This window comes from Petromyzon marinus, chromosome 21, assembly GCF_048934315.1.
Source record: "Petromyzon marinus isolate PM22_M1 ecotype Great Lakes invasive population chromosome 21, UKy_Petmar_22M1.pri1.0, whole genome shotgun sequence".
NCBI lineage: Eukaryota > Metazoa > Chordata > Hyperoartia > Petromyzontiformes > Petromyzontidae > Petromyzon > Petromyzon marinus.
Genome location: NC_133687.1, coordinates 7484522 through 7502314, shown reverse-complemented (window position 1 = coordinate 7502314; position 17793 = coordinate 7484522). Strand labels below are relative to the sequence as shown.

The window sequence follows — 17793 nt, the reverse complement described above, 5'->3', positions numbered from 1 at the left end:
TTGTTTGCGTCGTTCGGCCTACTCTTCCGAACGTCTTGGAAGAGGTGGGGAGGCACCGCCCACACTTGAGCCCACTCCCCACGCGACGTGCCAGGCCAAGCGGCAAAGGCCGAGAGGCACCGGCGATTGAGAGAGAGAGATTTGCCTGACGGTTGTCTCGGTTGCCACGCCGGGAGGTCGAATGGAACCGGCGCGACCGCTTGGAGTCCAGCGTCGATTCGTCGTCACACCGTGGGCAGCATCGCCACTCAGGGAGAGCGCTCGTGTTTAGCTCCCGTCCGTGGTGACCGGCGGTGACGGCGGCGACGGCGGTAGCGGTGCCGGCGGCGGCCTTTTCTGCCTGTGATGCCTCTTCTGCTCGTGGTGTTTTTCTTCTAGGTGCTGCCCAGGCTGGGCAACGTCGCGTCGGCGAGGTGCCTGAGTTCGTCGTTCAAGGTGCGTGGTGTGTGGGTTTTCGCCCCCGATTTTTTAACGTTTTTTTTTGTGTGTAACTTGAGGCCTTCGCTGGCAGCCGTGGGTGTACTGGGATGAATATTGCCATCTCCGAGCCCGCGCGATTTATTTTTTTATTTTGATCCAGTTGTAACTAATTCCCCTTGCGCGTTGAAAAGACGGAGGAAAGTTGCACGCGGCGCTTTTAAACGGCGTCTCGTGTCGCAGGTTCAACCCCGGCAGGCTTCTTGGGGTGGGGGTAGAGGCAGCTTCGTTGGCAGTGACGCGCCCGGCCAGGTTGACCGCCGTTTGACAGCGTCCAGCAGAGCGGGAACAACAACGCTGGAGCTCATCGACGGGCACGGCAAAAAATAAAACTATAAACTCTTTTTATTTTACCAGGTAAGGTCCCACTACTGAGCTGCAACATAGCTCTTTTTCAGAAGCGACCTGGCTATCACAAATGATCGCTCAACGAAGTGGCTCGTCGTCGTCATCATCGCGTGGAAATGTACGGCAGCCAAAATAGTCCGAACGCGTGGTGATGTTGATTCTAAATGTGGAGGGAAAAACCGCAGGACCTGGAGAAAAATCCACACGACCACGGGGAGTGACATATAAAACTCCAAATATACAGCAGCAGCAGCAGGCGTCAGGGTCGGGATCGAACCCACGACCTCCTGCAATACCAGGTGGCGTAGTTAACATTTTGCCACAGTGGCGCCCCCCAAACACTGTGACCCCTCCCTCCCTCGCAATGCAGGGAGTCGTTACAATTCGTGGATCGCGGTTCAATATTGAAATCTATTTTCAAAAAGTAAATAGATTTTACTTTTTTTATATATATACATAAATGGAAGTAACCAAAAGAAAGGAAGACCTAAGGGAGAATGGCTTGACGACAAGGACGACATGAGAGATTGGTGCCAGAAAGATGTGTGGCCACCACTGGAGCACATTGGCGCTACGAGGCAGAGAGGAACGTGGAAACAGAGCGACGAAATGTGCAGTGGGCACCTACGGGGCTACCTGCACCCATGGATCATGATGATGATGATGATTTTCACTTAATATCCCTTTTACGTGTCGTTTGTACTGCTTTGCCCTCCCCGTCTAATTTGTGTTCCGTTAGTCTGCAGGCGACATCTGCACAGGATTGTAATACGTCGTCAATAATCATGTTTCAGTTTTACACACTTGCCATTCGATGCACGTGTTGTGAGCGTGAGCATCGATTCTTTTTTTCTTACCCTACGGTATAATGCGCACATTTTGAGGGTGCAATCCTCATCTGAAATGCAATCCCTCTCCTTCAATTATCGTCAATTCTCGCTTCGGTCTTTGAGATGCGGTAACATTTGGACACTTGGAAAAGAACAAAAAAACCTACAAAATGTGAAGTGTATTTTTATTGTAGAACCCGCAGCTGACTCTGCGAGGTACTGGGCCACCACGATGGCGGGATGTTAACTACCTCGCCTGGTGTGCAGGAGGTCACGGGTTCGACGCCTGGCCGTAAATTTTTCACCTCCCGATTCAGCACGGTTGGCTACGTGGGGGGTGGGAAAAAAGTTGGGCGCGCGTACGTACGTACGTACACAGGGGGTGCGTGCGTGCTTGCCGGCTCCCTCCTTTAGGCGTCCGACTTGCAAGTGGAGGTCACGAAGCACGGCGCCACGAAGCCGGACGTGGACAAGCTGGTGTTCGGGAAGACGTTCACGGACCACATGTTCTGCGTGGAGTGGACCGCGGGTGGCGGCTGGCAGACGCCTCGCATCCAGCCGTTCCAGAACCTATCACTGCACCCTGCCTCGTCCTCTCTCCACTACTCCATAGAGGTGCCGGCGGTGGAAAGGGGGGGGTGTTGACATGAATTCTGTAAGAAAGTTGTTGTTGTTGTTGCTGCTGTTGGGTTAGATGGCGTTAAATATAAATGCGTCGTGAAACCCGCCGTCGCCGCCGACCGATGCGGCCGACCCGGTAAGGTTCGTCGCGTCAACGAAACGTGAGCGAGAACTGCTCTTTGGTTTTTTCGGTAAAGTCGCGTAGAAATAAGGAATAATAAAATTAGATAATAGCGTAATTCCTGCAGTCACGAAAGCGTCAAATCAAGTGTGAGTGTGAGAACCCCGAACGGGAGTTGAAACCCGGAGCTCTGACAATTGGAGTACGCCGTTTGACTGGCGCTTTCGACCGGCTTGCTCGTGCGGTGGCCAGAGTTGAGGAGGAGCAGAAGAAGTCCTCTCGTTTCGGTCTCGAATAGAGGGTCGTAAACGTGACGTCATCGCGGTGAAGCCTATCAGGTGCGAAGACCCCCGGGGGTGGGGGGGGGTCAACGTCGTGTACAAGTAAACACCGGGTCATGTTAATCTCACGATATGCCGCACCTATCATCGGTTGGGTGTCTTCGCCGTCCATCGGCATGCGTAGATGTGCGTGCATTACGTCGATCTGAGAGCGTGCAGAGAATGTGCAGTGCCTATTGGATCGTGTGCTCGTCCGTTGCGGTTCATGGTGCCGATTATGCGGTCCGGCGCCGTGGTTAAGTTGCGCCGGTTCTTTGCCGTCTCCCGCGCAGCTGTTTGAAGGCATGAAGGCATTCCGCGGCGTGGACAACAAGGTGCGAATTTTCCGACCGATGCTCAACATGGAGCGGATGCACCGCACGGCGCTGAGAGCCAGCTTGCCCGTACGTACGCACGCACGCACTCACGCTCGGTGGGAGGTCTCCCCCCTTCCGCCGCTGGTCCACTCCCTCCCCGCCACATCCTCTTTCCCCCCCCCCTTCCCCGTGCGCCCCCTTATACGGAAATTCGCCGGCGGACGACACCGCACGTCTGTCCCGACCACGTAAAGAAGCATCTTTTTTTTACTTTTACCTAAAACTAAACTATAAACATTTTTTTGACTTTTACCTAAAACTAGACTATAAACATTTTTTTGACTTTTACCTAAAACTAAATTATAAACATTTTTTTTTTAACCACGGTATCCAGCTCTCTTTCAGCAGCGACCCGGGCCACAGACGCCAGCTCAACGGAGTGGCTCGCCACGTGGAGATGTGGAGGGTTTACCACATGGATGTTATCGGAGTTATTTTATATTGGCAGATTCGTACACGAATATTCACCAATGACTCTCACGTAAGATGTAATTCCCCACATTCATGAATCACCTCTCGCGTTGTACCCCTCCCCCCCTCCCCCCCACGCGTACCCCCAGGGGTCCCCGAATACCCCGCCGGTTGAGAACCACTGGTCTACGAGGACACTCGTGATGATTGTATGTCTCTAGCGTCACAAGCGACTTCTCCGTGGGAGCTCTGGTCCCCCCAAAGACAAAGAACCCCCGTATAGCCTTAACAGACTGTAGGGGCAAGTGCTGTTAGCGAGCAGCTGTTAAGGCCGGAACGGTGCACGAGGGGGTGGATGGCCAGCACCACGCCCGACCGCCTTTGTCTCCCCACCGCACCAGGCGTTCCCCTGCCACATGCGCACCTACTCGGATGGAGGAGGCGAACATCCCGTTGCAGAATTCTTCTCGAATGAAAAAAACCTATTGAGGTGCAAGCCGATCCGAATTATACTTCTGTACAAAAGATAATTGTTAAAATGTAATTGTCAGCTAATTTGGACGAACGCCCCTCCCCATTCGTGTTGGTCACGGGCCCTGTTTGGCCGTACTTCACCGCGCTGGTTAGTGCTGATTAGCAAAAAAGGGGGCGGCTGGGGTTCCCCAGGACTGGCCGAGATATCGCGCGCCCAAAGTTGGCTTTGGCTGGGAATCCAACTTCATTCTCCGGGTTCGTTGGCTCAATGCGCAAACCGAGACGCCGCCGCCGCGAGCGATACAGGCCTCGCATAGAGCCGTGCCTGCGTGGGCTTGTGGGCACGTGCTTCTGTCTCTGTATATTTCGTCCACGCGCGCACAACGGATCTTTTGTTGTTGTTGTTCCTTCCCGCACAGAGCTTTGACACGGCCGAGTTGTGCGAATGCATCCGCAAGCTGGTGGAGCTGGACAAGGACTGGGTTCCGCACTCGACCAAGGCCAGCCTCTACCTCCGCCCGACCTTCATTAGCACCGAGGTACGGGTCGGAGGCTGCGGCAGCGCATTTATCGGTCTGCGAGGGGAAGCTCCCGCAGCGAGGGCAACCGTTCGACGCGCAAACCTACACCGTTTGTGCGCGTCTGGTTTTTTTTTTGCCTTTGTGTCGCGCGCAGCAAACGCTGGGCGTGTCGCGGCCGGGCCGGGCCCTGCTCTTCGTGATCCTGTCGCCCGTCGGGCCCTACTTCAGCACCGGCGGCTTCAGCCCCGTGGCGCTGCTCGCCGACCCGCAGCACGTCCGCGCCTTCAAGGGCGGCGTCGGCGATTGTAAACTCGGGGGGTGCGTCCGTTACATCTCACCCGGCGCCCCCCGGGGGTGGCTGTATGAGATGATGACTTGCTTCGCCTGGTATACGGGACACCGTGGGTTCGATCCCGACCCTGACGCCCGCTGTATTATTTATTTGGAGTTTGCGTGCCTCTCTCTCTCTCTCTCTCTCTTCCCGTGGTCGCGTTGATTTTTCTCCGGGTCTTCCGGTTTTTCCCTCCACATTTTCGAATCGACATCGCGCGTTTAGAGTAATTGCCCGCAATACATTTACACGCGATAAGTCACTTTTTTTGTTGAAAAGCGCTGTATATCTTAGCGGGGGCCTTACCCGGTAAAATAAGAAATAGTTCAGTTTAGTTTGTCTCTCTATCTGTCTATCCATGCAACGTGTTCTACAAGAGGCTCCTGCTCAGCCCTGGCACAGCACTCCACCGGAATATCTCGTTCGATTGCCACGTGCAAGACACAGCCAGGTCCCTGCAATTCTCATACCCGGGCTCTACGACACATTCGGCCACTCGCGAGTCGTGACGTAGCCAACGCGCTGGCGCGTGGCGGTGTATCGTGGACGGGGGCCAGATTTATTGCAACTCTTCGCGGCTCTACGGGAGGTCTGCCAAAAAACATTGCCAGGCTGCAGCGTGGGCAAGATTCTCTGGCGCCGCGTCGTGACGCGTGCCGCAAGATCCGACCGTGCCCCGCCCAGTGCTCGCCAAGCTGCATTGCCTTCCGATTGCTGAACGAATACATTGCAAGGTCCCACTCATTGGATGCCGAGTGCTTGCCACAAATGAACCACCAAACACCCCGCTGCCGATCCCGTCCAGGAGCATAAACCGTCATCGCACGCGCTCCGGTCATCCCCGCAGCGGCTCTTGGCTAAGCCATCGAGCGAAGGCGGTCGCCGCATCGCGCGGTGCTTTGGGATGCGCTTCTGCGGCCGTCTGGAACGTTCTTCTTCCTTTCCGAAATTATGGAAGCGACTGGAAGCTACGCACTTTTGAATCCTCTGGATAGAAAACTGATTTATTTAGAACTGCTTGTTGTTGTGTTTCGTTTGTTGTCCTTCCCCCGCACCTCCGATTTAGCACGGTTGGCTACGTACGGTGCGAAGTAATTTCAGCACACACACACGCACACGACAATACGTGCAATAGTCTCGTCCAATCGAAGGTAAAGTTCAGTGTTCCGCGTGTGACGCTGTGCAGGAACTACGGCCCGACTATCTACGTCCAGAACCTGGCCATTCAGCAGGGCTGCCAGCAGGTGCTGTGGCTATACGGAGACACTGAGCAGATCACGGAAGCCGGAACGATGAACCTCTTCATTTACTGGATCAACGAGCAAGGAGGTTTGGACTTGAGCCATGCTCTTTCATTCGCCGTTCGAAAGCCACGCACGCTGACACCGCAATCCAAATTTGCCAAATATAAAAAGAAACGTCTCACAAATAACTCGATTTTGGGATTGCATGCGTAGCAATCATCCCCCCCCCCCCCCACTCGACTGGCAGACTAACGTCTGATTGCAGGCCGAATCATCCTGTGCAGCACAGCAGGGACAGCTGCCGCTGGGGGTGCCCTGCTGGGGGGGGGGGGGGGGAGGCGGGGGAACGCGAGCCGCTTACCGCTTGCGAAGTGCTTGGGGAAGCCCCCGTGGCTTAAAGGGCGCTCGGTCGACAGCACGAGTCGTTGTTACAGACCATCGTTACTGCTCGCCGTCATTACTCCTCACTCACTCGCTCACCATTGTTACTCCTCTCTCGCTCGCCGTCGTTTCTTCTCACTCGCTCGTCGCTGCACGTGACTTCTGCAGAGGAAGAGCTGGCGACTCCACCGCTGGACGGCATCATCCTGCCCGGGGTGACTCGCCAGAGCCTGCTGGACCTCGCTCGGCAGTGGGTACGTGTCCGGGCTGTGTGGGTACGTGTCCGGGCTGTGTGGGTACGTGTCCGGGCTGTGTGGGTACGTGTCCGGGCTGTGTGGGTACGTGCCCGGGCTGTGTGGGTACGTGTCCGGGCTGTGTGGGTACGTGTCCGGGCTGTGTGGGTACGTGTCCGGGCTGTGTGGGTACGTGCCCGGGCTGTGTGGGTACGTGTCCGGGCTGTGTGGGTACGTGTCCGGGCTGTGTGGGTACGTGTCGACTGCGCTGTGGGTCCGTGTGTAGGCATGGTTGAAGGACGACAAACTAAACACAAACCGGTTCTAAAGAAATGAGTTTTCAGCCTAGCTGATTATTTAAAAGTGCACAGCTCCAGTGGCTTCCTAATATATGAAGGAAGACCGTTCCAGACGGCCGCAGAAGCGCGTCTGAAAGCGCGCGATGCGGTGACGGCCTTTTTGTTCGACGGTTTAGCCAGAAGCCGCTGCTGTGTGGATGACCGGAGTTCGCGTGATGACTGTTGATGCTCCTTGATGAGGTCAGCGAAGCATCGTGGTTCATTTGTGGTAAAAGTGCGCCGTGGGTAGCCGACCACGCCGATCGTGGTCGGCTACCCATGGCGTTGCCGAGAAGCATCCCGACGAGGCAGGCGCCCGCATGAAGGAAGACTTTTCGAAACAACTCCGCGTGGCTCTCCCCCCCCCCCCCCCACCGAGACACGCGTCTTCATCCTGACAACGCTGAGCTCGTCACGTGCGTTGCTGACGACGACGATGTCGTCATCGTCATCGCCGTTGTTGTTGTTGTTGTTGTTCGGTCGGTCGCGTCGCTTTGCGTCCAGGGCGAGTTCAAGGTGTCCGAGCGGTACATCACCATGGCCGACCTGCAGAAGGGGCTGCGGGAGAAGCGTGTCAAGGAGATGTTCGGAGCTGGAACCGCGTGTGTGGTCTGTCCCGTCGACAGGGTACTGTACCACGGACAGGTGAGCACCCGATCCTGGTGAGCGGGCGATACGGCTATGGCGGAGCCGGCGTCGTGTGGCATCAGAAGTCATCCAGTCGGGGCACGGGGGGGGCAGAACGTTACAATGACAAACGATTACAATAGCACGATAGGAGTGCAGAGTATAGAAAAGGTAAGAAAATCACTTTAAAAAATATATAAAAACATTACTATTCATAGTAAGGCCCAATTAGCTACATAGCTCTTTTACATAAACGACCTGGCCACAAATTAAAGCAGCCAAATACTCTAAACGCGTGATGTCGATCCTAAATTTGGAGGGGGAAAAACCGAAGGAACCGGAAAAAAATCCACGCGACCACGGAGAGAGAGAGAGAGACGCAGACTACAAAAATACAGCAGCAGGCATCAGCGTGACGATCGAATCCACGACCACCTGCATACCAGGCGAGGTAGTTAACATCTCCTGGCCACTGTGATAATGATGAGAGAGAGAGAGACGCAGACTACAAAAATACAGCAGCAGGCATCAGCGTGGCGATCGAATCCACGACCACCTGCATACCAGGCGAGGTAATTAACATCTCCTGGCCAACGTGATAATGATGAGAGAGAGAGAGACGCAGACTACAAAAATACAGCAGCAGGCATCAGCGTGACGATCGAATCCACGACCACCTGCATACCAGGCGAAGTAGTTAACATCTCCTGGCCACTGTGATAATGATGAGAGAGAGAGAGACGCAGACTACAAAAATACAGCAGCAGGCATCAGCGTGGCGATCGAATCCACGACCACCTGCATACCAGGCGAGGTAGTTAACATCTCCTGGCCACCGTGATAATGATGAGAGAGATAGAGACACGCAAACTCCAAAAATACAGCAGCAGGCGTCAGGGTGGCGATCGAATCCACGACCACCTGCATACGAGGCGAGGTAGTTAACATCTCACCAGTGGCCTTAGCGAGCGAGCGCCTATGAAGGCCGGCACGGCACACGAGGGGGTGGGTCTCTGTGTGAGTCCGTGGGTCTCTGTGCGAGTCTGTGGGTCTCTACGTGAGTCTGTGGGGCTCTGCGTGAGTCTATGGGTCTCTGCGTGAGTCTGTGGGTCTCTGTGTGAGTCTGTGGGTCTCTGCGTGAGTCTGTGGGTCTCTGCGCGAGTCTGTGGGTCTCTGTGCGTCTCTGTGGGTCTCTGCGTGAGTCTGTGGGTCTCTGCGTGAGTCTGTGTGTCTTTGCGCGAGTCTGTGTGTCTTTGCGTGAGTCTGTGGGTCTCTGCGCGAGTCTGTGGGTCTCTGCGTGAATTTTTGTATATATGTACGTTGGACATCTTTTGCACCGCATGTAGCCGACCGTGATAACCGGAGGTGCGGGGGCTAACCTGCGATGGGCGTCTTCCGTGTGCGTCAAACGGTGCGCAGGCTCGCTCAGATTTCGCCGCTGTCTCAATTTTTTGGTGTTTTTTTTGTTTTGTTTTTTTGTCCAGAACCTTCACATCCCGACGATGGAAAACGATGGCCCCAAGATCGCGACTCGCTTCCTGCAGGTCCTCACAGACATCCAGGTAAGGACGCCACCCAGAATCCGCCCCCGCCCCCCCCCCCCCCCCCCCCCACACACACACCCCTCTGTCGCTCCCACGCCGCGTCGATCACGGCGGCCTTGTTTTGACGATACAGCCTGTCGTTCGCCTATACGGCGGTCGTGGTAGTTGCGTTCCTCAAGAGCACCGCGTTATGGAAAGCTGTCGTTATAGTCAATCATCTATAATGTAGGGGTAAAGCTCGGTACGCGATAACGCGTGACATGCGTACGCGGGCCGAGCGAAGACTTTGAGGCGCGTGGGTAGCATCTCGAAGCATCCAGCAGCATCCCAATGACTTGCGTGGTGACGCTATGCCGAGGCAGCTGTCAGCTGTCCAACGGTAACAACGTAGTTTCCGTTCGCTCAATCGCGTTATATCCAGTTCGCGTCCGCGTCATGAAAAGACTTGTTCCCCAAGGACATTAATCGCGTTGCATATCCAATTCGCGTTGTGAAAACCACACGCGGCGTTTTAGGAGAGCCGCGACTGCTACTCCGCCACGCAGGTCGGTGCAGGTTTGGTGAGAGGGGCGTTGCTCGGGAACAGGAAACGCAGAGTCGCTGCAGTTCGTGCGCCCGCTGCTCCCTGTTCTACGAAGACAAAGACCATCCCTCCCCCACCCCCCCCCCCCCCCTCAGTGTAGCCTAAGAAGACTGTCGGGGCAAGTGCTGTTAGCGAGCAGCGCCTATGAAGGCTGGCACAGCACACGAAGGGGCGTGGATGGCCAGCACCACGCCCGGCCGCTTTTGTCTCCCCGGCGGCGGTGTTTTTTTTTGCGCACCGCGCCAGGTGCTGAACTCAGGCCGAGTCGCGACCTAGGGGGGGGGAGGCCCAGGACCGGTTCAGATAATCATCGCCGGTGTTGGCCGAGAGCGGGAATCGAACTCGGGTCGCCGGGATCGTCGCGCAGGCAACGACACGTCCGTGTGTCCCAAATTCGGGTCCGCGTTCTCTGTTTGCACGCGAGAGACGGAGCTTTTTTGGTGTTGGTAAGGACCCTGGTTTTTGTTGGGGGAGGAGGAGAAGAAGAAGGTTTGGTAAACGCGGAGGTGGCAGGGAGGGGCACGTTGGTAACGCTCTCACTGGACATCTATGACAGAGCCTCACAACGTCGGACCTTTCTTGCCAGTATCAAAATGAGAATCGGTTTTCCCCTTTCTGGCAAGAAAGAGGCCCCATGTTGTAGCTGTTCACGAGCTGTGAATGCCCTCCTCTGGTCTAACACTCCTCTGGTCTAACACTTTGAGACTAGGCCCTAAAGAGAGCTGTCTCTGGTGTGGACCAATCAGTTCCAAAGGCAATGCATCAGATTACTACCAGAGCATGTTTGTGTTTTGTATATTCACGACCAGTAACTGTGTAGTCGTTGATGCAGACACGATTCCTTGCCAAAGGTTTCTGTTTGGTGTTTCAACATCTTAACACTTCCTGTTTTATTGCCAGAAAGGCTAAAATATATTTTTGCAAAGAGCCCTTACAGCTCGTGGGATTCCTCCAGTGTAAATACATATTTTGATTCTGACCCATGCCGATTCCCGGCTCGTGTGCCATTCTCCGCCGAGTTTTGTACCTTCTCTCCCCGTTCTGCACGGGGTTACCCCTCCGGATTCTCCGGTTTCCTCGTGTGGCTTAAACAAAAAACACACACGCGCGCATTTGCACGCGTAACGCAACCGGTATTGATCCAAACATTTCCCAGTGCTAAAGAATCGCCTGCAAATTACTCGGTTGGCACGAAGCGTGGCAACATCGCCGCCCACCCCCTTTCCGAGAGAACTTTGCAGCAATCTTGAGGCTATTTCTCGGAAAAACCAGCGTCATCGCAACAACAACAGTCACCATTGCGGAATGTTGCACCGCGGTTGGTCGGAGGTTGCTGGGGTTTTTTCTAGAACTATTGACGTGAACGTACGTACGTACGTGTGTGTGTGTTGGACGTGGGTAGCTCACTTTGCGGACGGCGCATATCGGAACGGCCGCGATTGCGTACCTCGCAAGCGATCTCGAAGGTAGCCCCGCTGTTCACGCGCTGTTCACGCGCTGTTCACACGCTGTTCACCGTCTTCGCTCTCTTGTGTGTTCTTTTTTTTGTTGCAGTACGGACGAACCGAGAGCGAGTGGATGCACCTGGTCGATTAATACCTCGCCTCGCGAGCAACGAGCGGGCGAAAAAAACCCCCCGCCCACAGTTTGCACAACGGGGAAAACACGTGCGCCCTTCGCGAGGAACGCCGAAGTCCGTCATCAAATCGCACCTTGGGTTGAGACCGCGAAATCGAAATATTTGTATCAACTTCCTCGACAGCTCACGTTTACCCGACCAGCCTTATTGGCCAGCAACCTTCTCTCTCTCTCTCTCGTGGAACAAGCTGAGCCCTTCATGTGAATGTATCTCTTTTGGTCTTCTCTCTGCCTGTCTGTTTGTCGGTCTCTATATACCTGTGTATCTTCCTCTGCGTTTGAGCGCTCTGGAAATTGGCCTCTTGCAGTGTTCTTCACTGATTGTCAGAGGGGGGTGGTGAGGGGGGGGGGGCATTTCCCCCTATAAGACATCATCGGTGCGAGGGCCGCCACATGTTTGAAACCAATGGGGGTTTGACAGCAGCACGATGATGATAATAACGAGTGGTGTTTTCACTCTGTGGTGCCTTGCGATGAAGAACACTGCGCAATTGCTTCTCACATTAACGTTCTGCTCTAGTTCTGTAGTTTCAAGATACTCGGACCACTGCAATAACAGGTGATCCTTCATTGTAAAAGTTTACTTCGTTGGCATTTCAGCTTCCTTTTATTTCTGCTAACCACATCGCCGGATAGACACACGTGTGAGAGTGTAATTTGTTCTCCGCGCAAAGGGCAATCGCAACGTTCTGGCGACGTTGGGGCGGCAACCCCCACGTCAGGCGAGTTTGTTGTGACGGCGCTCGCCACTGAACCGAATGCATTTCCTCTTGTGCCCATTTGCGTTTTGCAGAAGTGAACATTTTCAAGCTGCACGTTTTCAGCATTTCATAGTCGTCGTCTGCACCCCTGCGCGAGCACTTGGGGAAATCGGGGAAACCACTATTCGCGATTGTCCTGACGGAGCAAACCCAGTGTACACACGTGGGCGGACTAACGTTGCCCCAATGTTGCCCCAACGTTGCCCCAATGCTGGAGCAACGTTGGCCCCAAAGTTCCATGTTTATTCCCGGGGAGTGAGATGAGCTCATGTGCAAAGTGGTGCATTTTGACATATCAGGACTGTGGGATGTTGGCTGTCGTGGGCAGGGCCTTCATCATCCAGCAGTGGATAGACAGATGGTGATTAACATGTCACTATGAAGGTGTTGATATGCTAAATAATTGCACCAAGGGGAAGAGAGCCTACAGGCTTAGTAATGTAAATCCGGCCACCCTCTTTCCCGTTGCACGCATACCTCTTAGGGTGTTCGGGATGCGTTCTTGGTAAACCCAGCGCTATACGAAACGGCACTAATGGGGGTCGTTATAACATGGTTCCAATGGAGATGCGTTACCTACAGAGCTTGCTTTTTTTCTTCTTTCACCTATGAGCGATATGTTAAGGCTTCATTGGGGTATCGGTAATAGCCTTAACAATGATAGTGTACACATGGTAAATGTATTAAAGCATTTTATAAATAATAATAACATTTACTGATAATGAAATGAAAAAAATATATATAATAAGTTACCTACTCAGCTGTGCATTCGGTCGGAGCTTGCAGAATATTAACCACACAATGCCATTAGCGATACCAGTGGCATTCTTCAACCCACGGATGACCAATGAATCCATGCAGTGATTAACCCCGTGATGGATCGACACTCTTACATGGCTGTCCCATCGAACTGAGCGCAGAGTCGATACAACGGACGCCTCGATTCCAGCTTCCACGAGGCCAAATATGGGCGGAGACGCGTGATCCCTACGGGGGCAATGCCACGCCTCCTTCCTTCCTTCCTTCCATATATGGGCCGATCCGAAGCTGGAATTTTCCTCCGGGACGAACAAACGTCGCAACGAAACGAGCGCTACGAGAGGCATGCCTCTATTCCTTTTCTGAACGGGGGGGGGGTGGGGGGGGATAGGTCGGGTGTGGGATCCGAGACTCTTCCCGGCACCCCCTGAGAAGAGTCGAACTCGTGGCGGGACGGCCCACTCGGGCGACTTCACGTGCGGTGTCGCCAGCCCCGAGCGGGGAGCATCATCGGCGTCGAAACCATCTCCCCCCCCCACCCCCCCCCCCCGTCGTGTCCCCCCCTCTTCTCGGTGGCGTCACGAACTGAGGCCACGCGGTTTTGATTTCTCTGTTGGTGCCCTCGACTGCGGAGCCGTGCTCGACGCACGTGCCATGCCACCGCGTTACGTAACAAGTCGTGTGGGAGGGGGGGAGGGGGGCGCTGCTGCGGTGTCGCGGATCGCGGGCGGTCGGCGGCGGTGCAGCTGTCCCTGCGATCCGGAGGTCGCCGGTTCGATTCGCCCGGTTGTGACGTCACAATCGGGTGACGTCACAATGGTCGGCACGGAGACGTGTTTTGACATTCGCGGGCGACCGCGCCCCCGGCGGCTGCCTTTGTCTCCCTCGCGTCGATGGTTTTTTTTTTTGCACACCGCGACCGGGTAACTCGTTTGAGGCCGAGTCGACTTAGCGGAGGCCCATGGCCGGTCTGGTATTTAATCGTCAGCTGGCGGTTGGTGGCCGTGAGCGGGAATTGAACTCGGCACGCCCAGGTTCGTAGCGCGGCGCGCTAACCGCTGTGCCACCGCTCAATCTCCTCGCCCCCCCCCCCCCCCCCCCCTGGACGTACCCGCGCGTATTTAATGCCGTGGGCCAATTTGCTCTGCAAACAACAACGAAAAGCGTTTTTCTTAAAAAAAAAAATACAAAAATTCCCCAAAGAAAGTAAAAAAAAAATTGTGCCACGAACGCTAATGAACTTCTTTAAAAAAAAAAAATTCAAATCGTAAGCAAAACACTCCTCTGTGCTTTACAATCCTGTTGTCACGCCACGATGACAATTCTACAGAACTCAACCCCGCTCGGTTTAGTTTAGAGGTGCGCGTTTAGTGTGTGGCGTATAGGTTCCGGTCACTTTTATAAAGAGATTATTTATATGCAGTGCTTGTTTTGGAGTACGCTGTATGTGAGCAGTGGTTGTAGGAGCTCGCCTCCACGTATTAAATTGGCTGAACTACAGATTTCGATTTAAAGCTTTCGTGACTGCAAGGATTCATCTTCTTTGGTTCTTTCGGTAAAGTCACCACGTAGAATGAGAATAAAATAATACATTAATAAAATAAAATAACACTAAAATCCTCACGACGTTTCGGCCACAACACAAGTGACCTTCATCAGGTGAAGGGACGAGACTGTCTCGAGGACAGCGCTGGAGCGGACACAGCCAAGCTCAGACCGCGACCTTGAAGCCTAAAGGTCGCGGTCTGAGCTTAAAGGTCGCGGTCTGAGCTTAAAGGTCGCGGTCTGAGCTTAAAGGCCGCGGTTTGAGCTTAAAGGTCGCGGTCTGAGCTTAAAGGTCGCGGTCTGAGCTTAAAGGTCGCGGTCTGAGCTTAAAGGTCGCGGTCTGAGATTAAAGGTCGCGGTCTGAGCTTAAAGGTCGCGGTCTGAGCTTAAAGGTCGCGGTCTGAGCTTAAAGGTCGCGGTCTGAGCTTAAAGGTCGCGGTCTGAGCTTAAAGGTCGCGGTCTGAGCTTAAAGGTCGCGGTCTGAGCTTAAAGGTCGCGGTCTGAGCTTAAAGGTCGCGGTTTGAGCTTAAAGGTCGCGGTCTGAGCTTAAAGGTCGCGGTCTGAGCTTAAAGGTCGTGGTCTGAGCTTAAAGGTCGTGGTCTGAGCTTAAAGGTCGCGGTCTGAGCTTCAAGGTCGCGGTCTGAGCTTCAAGGTCGCGGTCTGAGCTTAAAGGTCACGGTCTGAGCTTAAAGGTCACGGTCTGAGCTTAAAGGTCGCGGTCTGAGCTTAAAGGTCGCGGTCTGAGCTTGGCTGTGTTCGCTCCAGCGCTGTCCTCGAGACAGTCTCGTCCCTTCACCTGATGAAGGCCACTTGTGTTGTGGCCGAAACGTCGTGAGAATTGTATTGTGTTATTTTATTATTTTATTCTCATTCTACGTGGTGACTTTGCCGAGAAGAACCAAAGAAGATGAACTACAGATGTAAAGGAAAGTCTCTGGGACTGCAACGGGGGGGATGCCTGCTCGCCGAGCTGTGGATACGCAGCGAGTCCTCGTTTAACACGGCAGTCGTAGTGCCACGTTGAGCGAAAACAATTTACCCGTAAATAATGTAGCGACGATGGCGAGATACGGTGTACTACTAGTGCTACTACGCGCGCACACACAGATGGTGGGAACAGATAACTTAAGGGTACGGCCGTCGCGTTGCTGTATCACTCCGCGAAGTGTGTCGCTGTACCGCTCGGCGGCTGCGTAGCTCATAGAAAGTAGTTCGTCGTCGACCGCTCAGAAGCAGCGTCATAACGCCGCGCGCGTCCCGCGTCACGCAAAAACAAAGTGCCCCTCTGATAGACAAAAAAAACCGAGGTTGTATCGAAAACGCGTTGTGTGAGCACGCGTTAAGCGAGGACTCGCCGCGTATTTACTCCACACGGTGCTCGGAGGATTTAGCTCTGCTTGGGTTTGCTGTGAGCAGCTATTGTCCGCTCTTGGTCGTGCGCGATTACACCACGTTTGCACGATTTCCTTTTTTTTGCGTTTCTGTTGCGATGCTGTTCGTCTGCTTCTACAAGTGAAGTGATCGTTGTTTTTGTCATGTGCGTTGCTACACACGCAATTTTCAGTTAATTTCAAATCCGTGAAAATTTAACATCCCTCTGTCGTTAAACTATAGCCGTTTGCGGTGTCTGGAAATGTTTGCCGTCTGTAAGTTAAATTGCTCGTTTCCGCAATAAAACATATGTACACCTGGCAGTTTTGACAGCGTGTTTGCCTAAGTACCATAGGTAAAATAGGGCCTTACACCGGTTATTATCTGCCACAGTGGCTAGGAGATGTTAACTACTTCACCTGGTACACAGGAGGTATTGGATTCGATCCCGACCCTGACACATGCTGTGTATTTGGAGTTTGCGGTGTCTCTCTCATCATCACCGTGGCTAGGAGATGTTAACTACTTCACCTGGTACACAGGAGGTCGTGGATTCGATCCCAACCCTGACACATGCTGTGTATTTGGAGTTTGCGGTGTCTCTCCCTCTCCCCGTGGTCGCGTGGATTTTTCTGTGGATTCCTCCGGTTTTTCCCTCCACATTTAGAAACGCGCGTTCAGAGTATTTTGAATGCTTTAAATTTCCACGCGATAAGCCCACTTCGTTGAGCTATCATTTGTGATGGCCAGGTCGCTTCTGAAAAAGAGCTACATTGCTCAGTGAGGGCTTTACCAGGTAACATAAACATTATTTAGTTTAGTTCAATAACTGGGACGCGATTATTTACAGCCTCACAGCAAATTGCCAATGGCAAGGGGCATTCCGCCCCCTACAGTGAGGGGAAAAAGTATTTGATCCCCTGCTGATTTTGTACGTTTGCCCACTGACAAAGAAATGATCAGTCTATAATTTTAATGGTAGGTTTATTTGGACCGTGAGAGACAGAATAACAACAAGAAAATCCAGAAAAACGCATGTCAAAAATGTTATAAATTTATTTGCATTTTAATGAGGGAAATAAGTATTTGACCCCCTCTCAATGAGAAGATTTCTGGCTCCCAGGTGTCTTTTATACAGGTAACGAGCTGAGATTAGGAGCACACTCTTAAAGGGAGTGCTCCTAATCTCAGCTTGTTATCTATATAAAAGACACCTGTCCACAGAAGCAATCAATCAATCAGATTCCAAACTCTCCACCATGGCCAAGACCAAAGAGCTCTCCAAGGATGTCAGGGACAAGATTGTAGACCTACACAAGGCTGGAATGGGCTACAAGACCATTGCCAAGCATCTTGGCGAGAAGGTGACAACAGTTGGTGCGATTATTCGCAAATGGAAGAAACACAAAAGAACTGTCAATCTCCCTCGGCCTGGGGCTCCATGCAAGATCTCATCTCGTGGAGTTGCAATGATCATGAGAACGGTGAGGAATCAGCCCAGAACTACACGGGAGGATCTTGTCAATGATCGCAAGGCAGCTGGGACCATAGTCACCAAGAAAACAATTGGTAACACACTACGCCGTGAAGGACTGAAATCCTGCAGCGCCCGCAAGGTCCCCCTGCTCAAGAAAGCACATATACATGCCCGTCTGAAGTTTGCCAATGAACATCTGAATGATTCAGAGGACAACTGGGTGAAAGTGTTGTGGTCAGATGAGACCAAAATGGAGCTCTTTGGCATCAACTCAACTCGCCGTGTTTGGAGGAGGAGGAATGCTGCCTATGACCCCAAGAACACCATCCCCACCGTCAAACATGGAGGTGGAAACATTATGCTTTGGGGGTGTTTTTTCTGCTAAAGGGACAGGACAACACCGCATCAAAGGGACGATGGACGGGGCCATGTACCGTCAAATCTTCGGTGAGAACCTCCTT

The 17793-nt window shown here is 53.4% G+C and overlaps 1 protein-coding gene across 4 annotated transcripts in view; it reads left to right on the top strand.

The window, feature by feature from the left end:
* LOC116944439 (branched-chain-amino-acid aminotransferase, cytosolic-like) overlaps window positions 1-16176 on the top strand; it is a 48235-nt gene extending 32059 nt beyond the window's left edge. For 3 of the 4 annotated variants that reach the window (XM_076068494.1, XM_076068496.1, XM_076068495.1), the window contains exons 2-11: window positions 379-435; window positions 2070-2270; window positions 3011-3121; window positions 4399-4518; window positions 4655-4818; window positions 6018-6160; window positions 6625-6710; window positions 7532-7672; window positions 9139-9216; window positions 11336-16176. In XM_076068494.1, the coding sequence (XP_075924609.1) occupies window positions 379-435; window positions 2070-2270; window positions 3011-3121; window positions 4399-4518; window positions 4655-4818; window positions 6018-6160; window positions 6625-6710; window positions 7532-7672; window positions 9139-9216; window positions 11336-11377 (1143 nt within the window). In that variant the 3' untranslated portion in view covers window positions 11378-16176. The remainder of the gene's footprint in view (window positions 1-378; window positions 436-2069; window positions 2271-3010; window positions 3122-4398; window positions 4519-4654; window positions 4819-6017; window positions 6161-6624; window positions 6711-7531; window positions 7673-9138; window positions 9217-11335) is intronic. The other variant, XR_012942519.1, reaches the window with a different exon arrangement.
* Window positions 16177-17793: the final 1617 nt, after the last annotated feature.